Here is a 7500-nt window from a genome sequence, read left to right on the forward strand (position 1 = left end):
TGTGTTGTGTTGTATGTTATAGTGTGCTGTGTTGTATGTTATAGTGTGCTGTGTTGTGTTGTATGTTATAGTGTGCTGTGGTGTGTGTTGTGTTGTATGTTATAGTGTACTGTGTTGTATGTTATAGTGTGCTATGTTGTATGTTATAGTGTGCTGTGGTGTGTGTTGTGTTGTATGTTATAGTGTACTGTGTTGTGTTGTATGTTATAGTGTGCTGTGGTGTGTGTTGTGTTGTATGTTATAGTGTACTGTGTTGTGTTGTATGTTATAGTGTGCTGTATTGTGTTGTATGTTATAGTGTGCTGTGTTGTGTTGTATGTTATAGTGTGCTGTGTTGTATGATATTGTGTACTGTGTTGTGTTGTATGTTATAGTGTACTGTGTTGTGTTGTGTTGTTGTATCAGTGATATTTATGTGTGTCACACAGGTCTGTATTTACAGATATTTGTAGTTTTCCCCACTTTACTGTGTGTGTTGTGTTACTCTGTCTAGTGTTTGGGTAAATTGCCATTTCTGGGTTTAGTTTTTGGTCTTTATTTAATTTTCTTTAGTATTTGTTCTTTACACTTTGTGTGTTTGTAGTTTGTATCTCACTAGTGTTGTTTGTGTTGTTAATGTTTTTTTAGTTGGTATTTGACTTTCATGCCCCAGGTGTTGATGTGTACCTGAGTGTTTCAGACGTTACCTCTGTACTTGTTGTCGATGCCGTTCTTGGTGGTGTCGTAGTCGTCTGATAGCCTCCTGTTCTTAGTGGAATCGCCATCGTTGTCTCTGGAGTCTGATTTTGGCGTTTCGTTGTTCAGCTCTCGCGACTTCTCGGCCAGAGACTTCAGCAGTGTGATGTCATCGTCGTCTGGACGCAACTCAGACGTCTGCGTGGGCTTCGACTCTGAAATTGAAGTGACAGATAAATACAGCTGAAGATTTCTGATCTGATCAGTGGGACGTGCCGAGTGAACTGTAGGAGTTTATCATCACTGACTTACTCTCACTGTCCACTTCTGCAATCTGTACAGAAAAGAAAATAAACACAAAATAAATCAGGAAAATCTGATTAAACATGATTTAAACATTAATAAACAACAACAACAACCACAATACTACTATTAACAATAATAATAATAATAATAATAATAAAACAATACATTAAAATCAAATTAAAGTGAGAAAAAAAATACTGAAGGATAAAACAGCTACAGCACGATAGAGTTTATCTTCTGAAATATTATAGGATCACACACACACACACACACACAAACTCACACACACACTCTCTCTCTCATATACACACAAACACACAAACTCACACTCAGACTCACACACACACACACACTCACACACACACACACTCACACCCACACTCTCACACACACTCTCACACACTCTCACACATTCCCACACATTCACACACACACTCAGACATACTCACACACTCACACTCAGACTCACACACACACACACACTCAGACCCACACTCACACTCACACACACATGAATGGTACCTGCTGCTGTAGTGGTCTCTCCTCTGTTAGCTGCCTGTCATACTCTGCTTTATCTGCATTAGGATGTGAACACACACAGACACACACACACACACACACACACACACACACACACACGAAAACCCAAGTGATTTATTTCTGCTTACTTTGCTACATGTCTGTGTGTTATTTGAGTTATTTGAGTTATCTGAGCGGAAATAATCTGAGCCATGCTTTATTGTCTGTGTGAATTTTCTGAGTTTAATTCTGGATCTGAGGTCTGAGTCATCGCGGTTATCGGACCTGCAGCTTCAGTGCGAGGAGCTTGAGGAGTAATCTGATTACAGGCTAAACCATTCAACCACCATGGAAATAGAGCGCTAGCCGCACACAACACACACACAACGTTACACACACAATGTGACACACAACATTTTGTAAAAATTCACTCAGTTCTCAGGAATAAAGAAAACATCCTTCATCCGTAGTTTACAGCCGGAGAAACACTGATGTGACGTTTAATCTTCTAACTGCTTCACAAACTGTTCAAGAGATTCATGTGTCATCTACAGAAACTCTTATTAATCATATGTTCAAGTTTATTTATTAAAGATATCATTTGAAACAGTTTTGTCAAATCATTTATGACATTTCTACTGTTTAACAAGTCATTCATTAAAGTCTTCTAGTTTTATTTTGTCCTTAATAAAGGTTTGATTGTGAGATTTTAAACGACAGAGTTTTTAATGTCAGTAATAACAGAACAGACCACATACTGCTACATCATCAACTTTCTACTGTTTCACATCTAAAATCCCTGAAGATTTTAAAGCTCAATACTAAAACAAAATAAACACAAACATAAATAATAACAATAACAATAATAACAATAACAACAACAATAATAATAAATAATAATCACAACAACAATAATAATACAATAATAATACAACAACAATAATAATACAATAATAATACAACAACAATAATAATAATAACAACAACAAAACAACAACAACAAAACAACAACAACAACAACAACAACAACAACAACAATAATAATAATAATAATAATAATAATGGTGCTGTACCTTGGGGTGCAGATGCTGTAGGAAAGGCCTGTGTTTGGTATAAAAGTGCAGTTGTGATGGATAAGAAAAGAAAAACCGCCACTGTGTTCATCCTCACCGTCTTCATCATCCTCATCATCCTCACCATCATCCTCATCCTCGTGCCCCCGTTTCTGTAATGGCGGAGCGCGCGACGGTCAGTTTATAAAGCAGCGCGCGGATCAGCCTGTGCACGCGCGTGTGTGTATGTGTGTGTGTGAGAGAGAGAGAGAGAGAGAGAGAGAGAGAGAGAGAGAGAGAGAGAGAGAGAGAGAGAGAGAGACAGAGAGAGAGAGAGAGAGAGAGAGAGAGAGAGATGCACCTGCTCTTGCTGGGAGCAGAATAACGGGAGTAAACGGAGCGCTCGTGCGCAATATCCGCCTACGTGCAGGGGGTTGCCAGATTTAAACAGAACATACATTAGAGCTTTATAAATAAAACCCCACATCTGTCTCTGATGTGTGACCTTTAACTCTGTAGGAACATTAAGTGTGTACGATCTCTCTGCAGACAGGGGGCGCTGTGCACAGACACTCATAACTGTGATACATTCTGTAAATAATGTCTAATTAAAGTGAGATATAAGAATCAGATTTGGCTCTCAGACTGTTTTTACAGTAACAGGATGAAGATGTGTAGATGTTAAACACTGTACCTCATGGAACAAGACATATTAACTGTCTTAGCTAATTCACCTGGAGCTCTTTACTGTAACACAAAACAATCCACTCTGTCATCCACATTAACCTGCTCTGTGTGCGCAAAATTATATGCTCTGGCAACCCGAAATGACCTGCGTCACACCTACAGTCAATATCAGATCCAGCAGCTTGATGAACGTCCAGATGACACACACACACACACACACATCACACACAAACACATCACACACACATCAATCATACACACACATCAATCACACACACAGACACACACACCAATCACACACATCATGCGTCACACATAGTCAATATCAGATCCAGCAGCTTAATGAACATCCAGATGACACACACACACACACATTACACACACACACACCATGCGTCACACGTAGAGTCAATATCAGATCCAGCAGCTTAATGAACGTCCAGATGACACAGACACATCACACATCACACACAAACACATCACACACATATCAATCATACACACACACATCAATCACACACACACACACACACACATCACACACAAACACATCACACACACATCAATCATACACACACATCAATCACACACACAGACACACACACCAATCACACACATCATGCGTCACACATAGTCAATATCAGATCCAGCAGCTTAATGAACATCCAGATGACACACACACACACACATTACACACACACACACCATGCGTCACACGTAGAGTCAATATCAGATCCAGCAGCTTAATGAACGTCCAGATGACACAGACACATCACACACACAAACACACACATCACACACACATACAAACACACACACACACATCAATCACACACACACACATACACTCATACACACACACACACACATTACACACACACACCATGCGTCACACGTAGAGTCAATATCAGATCCAGCAGCTTAATGAACGTCCAGATGACACAGACACATCACACACACAAACACACACATCACACACACATACAAACACACACACACATCAATCACACACACGCATACACTCATACACACACACATAAACACACACACACACACTCACTTTTTGGTGTGTATTTTCAGTAACATACACATGATGTTTTATTCTCTTTTTTATTATTTATATCATGTCTTACTCTCATACTCCATGTCTTATTATGTTTGTTTAGACTTAGATTCATTTTTTGGTCTTTTTTATTAAGAAGTCATTGAGTTTTCCATAGAACCTGGACGAGGTGCTCACCAATGTGCTCGTGCTGCCCCCTGGTGGCGGAATTCTGCACTTATAGAACTTACAGAAAAGACAAAGAAAGCAGAACAGAAACTCTGTCATTCCTTTAACTGAATCCAGATAAAAAACGACTTTTAGAACATTTAAAAAAAGCATCAACATAAATTCTACTTTTTCTTATTATTCTACAGATATTTATATATTTATTTAATGTTTGATTTTTTTTTATCTAAACTTTCTGCTCTTTTCTATTTTTAACATTAATAAGTAGTTTATTATGGAAGAGACTGGATTCACCAAGAGCTGAAATATTACACCAAGAAAATGTAGATTAAATAAATGTGTTTATTATTAAGTGTAAAATGTAAGTAAATGTCTAAATGTCTCTTTCCTGGTCTTTATTGACTTTACTACAGCCAGCATGTCCATGACAAGGTTAATTTCTCTAGTGTGTGTGTGTGTGTGTGTCTGTGTGTATATGTATGTGTGTGTGTGTGTGTGTGTATATTAAGCACTTTTACTCTTTTTAAGCAAAGAACCTTAACTTTCTCACGCTGCGCGCGTGGCACCGTTACTATGGTTACACACACTTCCTGCAGCTCTGTTTCTACAAATGTACTATTTTTTTAAAAAAATTATTACATGAATCAATAAATCATAATAGTGGTCTGTCACTCTTTATAGACCATGTCCAATTGTCTAATTGTAAATAATGAAATGTATTTGTTTGTTTCTGACATGTTTCTAATTTGCATAAAACCACAATACATTTGCATAAAACCACAATATATTTGCATATATAATTACAAACTTATTAACTATGGGGAATCAGAGCTCTTATTTTGACACGCGAACACACACACACACACACACACACACACACGCGATCGCTCACTCGATGATCAGCAGGCTACACACACTTCGGTAGTTAAATATAACACAGATTTACACTTTAGTTAGTAATCCGTGATGATGATGATGATGATGAAGATGAAGATGTCCAGATGTGTGAGCAGTTTCATGTGCAGGATGAAATCAGCTCCAGCGCCGCTGTTCTGCAGGTGAAGTGACTTTAAAATGCACTTTATTACACAAAGTCCTTCACACACACCGTTTCTCTTCCACTTTTACACACACACACACACACACACACACACACACACTGTTCCTGGCTTTAATTCTAACAGGTTCACACACTGCACTGGATTAATAACTACACAGAGTTACTGGGGGAAAGATCACTGTGGGTGTCAACAAACAACGGGTCAAGGTCACGTGGTGCAGTGAGTTGTGACGTCATACTGTTTTCCCCCCAATCACATCTGGGTGATTTTAGACTTCTCTCGATTGTAATTACAAAGTTCTCTGAAGTCGTCTTTATTGTAATGATCCTGGTTTGGTCTCTAATTCACACAGAGCTTTTCTCTTTACAGATAAAAACCATGATGTGTAAATAGAAATCCTTCCATCGACTTTTTTTTTGCTATTAAATTTTTCTTTTTTTCATTTTTCTCCTTTTTTCTGAATAACAAATGATAACAAATAACAAACAAGTACAATGGCATAGTATTCAAATCTTAAACAGTAATATAACATAAAAGGAAAGAAAAATAAAATACAAAAATGTAAAAAAACAAACAATACAATTAATTAAACAGAGAAATTAACAGCTTTGTAAAAGTTCGTCGTGTTTATAGATTTTCGGCTTGTGAGACCTTTTAATGTTTTTCGTTTCCAGCTTAAAATGGCTAATGTTTGCTTTCCTTTCAGACCACTTACATTTATAGATATGAAACTTTTCAAATAAAATAAAAAGTTTTAAAATAGAAATATGGCTTTTGGCCATTTTATTTTCATCATAAAAAAACCTAACATCTTTTGTCTGTATATTAATTTTTGTCCCATATAATGATTGAAAAAAATGATCGACATCAAAACAAAAAAAATCGAGTGTACGTACAATAAAAAAGGTGCACAGCAGCTTCTGTGTTTAAATTACAGTATGTAGAAGAATCTGACATCCCATCTGAGCTCCTACCCTGCTGTGTTAAGAGACTTGTGCTCTTTAAGTAAGCTCTTTTTTCCCCCCAGAATGCAGCACTCGCAGCAGGACAGACCTGCCCCCTTTCGCCCTGAGACCTCGATGGCCAAGACGCTGATGGACATCGGGGCACGGAGGATTTTCTCTGAGGAACACGACCTGTTTAGACACAACGTCCGGCGGTTCTTTAAGGAGGAAGTGGTTCCTTATCACAGGGAGTGAGTGCAGAGACACATTACTGTCACACACTGGGTCTAAAGGTGGATGTTTATGGAGGAACAGAGAAAAATGTAACAGGAGTGTAATGTTGTAGCTGTGTAACACTGTCTGTGTAACTGTGTAACGATGTGACTGTAACTGTGTAAAAGTTTAATTGTGTAACCGTGCGACCCTGTAACAGTGTAAATGTGTGACTGTGTAACCTTATAACCGTGTGACAGAGTAACCGTGTGACAGTGTGACAGAGTAACCGTGTGACAGAGTAACTGTGTGACAGAGTAACCGTGTGACAGTGTGACAGAGTAACCGTGTGACAGAGTAACCGTGTGACAGAGTAACTGTGTGACAGTGTGACAGAGTAACTGTGTGACAGAGTAACTGTGTGACAGAGTAACTGTGTGACAGAGTAACCGTGTGACAGTGTGACAGAGTAACCGTGTGACAGAGTAACCGTGTGACAGAGTAACTGTGTGACAGAGTAACCGTGTGACAGTGTGACAGAGTAACTGTGTGACAGAGTAACTGTGTGACAGAGTAACTGTGTGACAGAGTAACCGTGTGACAGTGTAACCTCGTGACAGAGTAACCTCGTGACAGAGTAACCTCGTGACAGTGTAACCGCGTGACTGTGTAATGCAGGTCTGCATAAACCCTATACATCACTATACAAATCACATACAAGGTTTTGAAACAAAAAATTATTACCTACTTTTTATGGACATTTTAGTTGCTAGCTGTGTGTGTGTGCATTTACAGGTGGGAGAAAGCAGGTG

At 38.5% G+C, this 7500-nt stretch overlaps 2 protein-coding genes across 2 annotated transcripts in view; one reads left to right on the forward strand and one right to left on the reverse strand.

The window, feature by feature from the left end:
• Positions 1-2834, reverse strand: part of scg3 (secretogranin III) — a 14845-nt gene extending 12011 nt beyond the window's left edge. The window contains exons 1-4 of the mRNA XM_060878424.1: positions 2574-2834; positions 1504-1556; positions 988-1009; positions 687-890 (exon numbers count right to left, since the gene is read on the reverse strand). Coding sequence (XP_060734407.1) covers positions 687-890; positions 988-1009; positions 1504-1556; positions 2574-2709 — 415 coding nt within the window. The 5' untranslated portion in view covers positions 2710-2834. The remainder of the gene's footprint in view (positions 1-686; positions 891-987; positions 1010-1503; positions 1557-2573) is intronic.
• A 2491-nt stretch (positions 2835-5325) lies between these two features.
• acadl (acyl-CoA dehydrogenase long chain) overlaps positions 5326-7500 on the forward strand; it is an 8697-nt gene continuing 6522 nt past the window's right edge. The window contains exons 1-3 of the mRNA XM_060878427.1: positions 5326-5528; positions 6559-6726; positions 7484-7500. The exon at positions 7484-7500 is cut by the window's right edge and continues 121 nt beyond it. Of these exons, the coding sequence (XP_060734410.1) occupies positions 5437-5528; positions 6559-6726; positions 7484-7500 (277 nt within the window). The 5' untranslated portion in view covers positions 5326-5436. The remainder of the gene's footprint in view (positions 5529-6558; positions 6727-7483) is intronic.

Source organism: Tachysurus vachellii, chromosome 9, assembly GCF_030014155.1.
Source record: "Tachysurus vachellii isolate PV-2020 chromosome 9, HZAU_Pvac_v1, whole genome shotgun sequence".
NCBI lineage: Eukaryota > Metazoa > Chordata > Actinopteri > Siluriformes > Bagridae > Tachysurus > Tachysurus vachellii.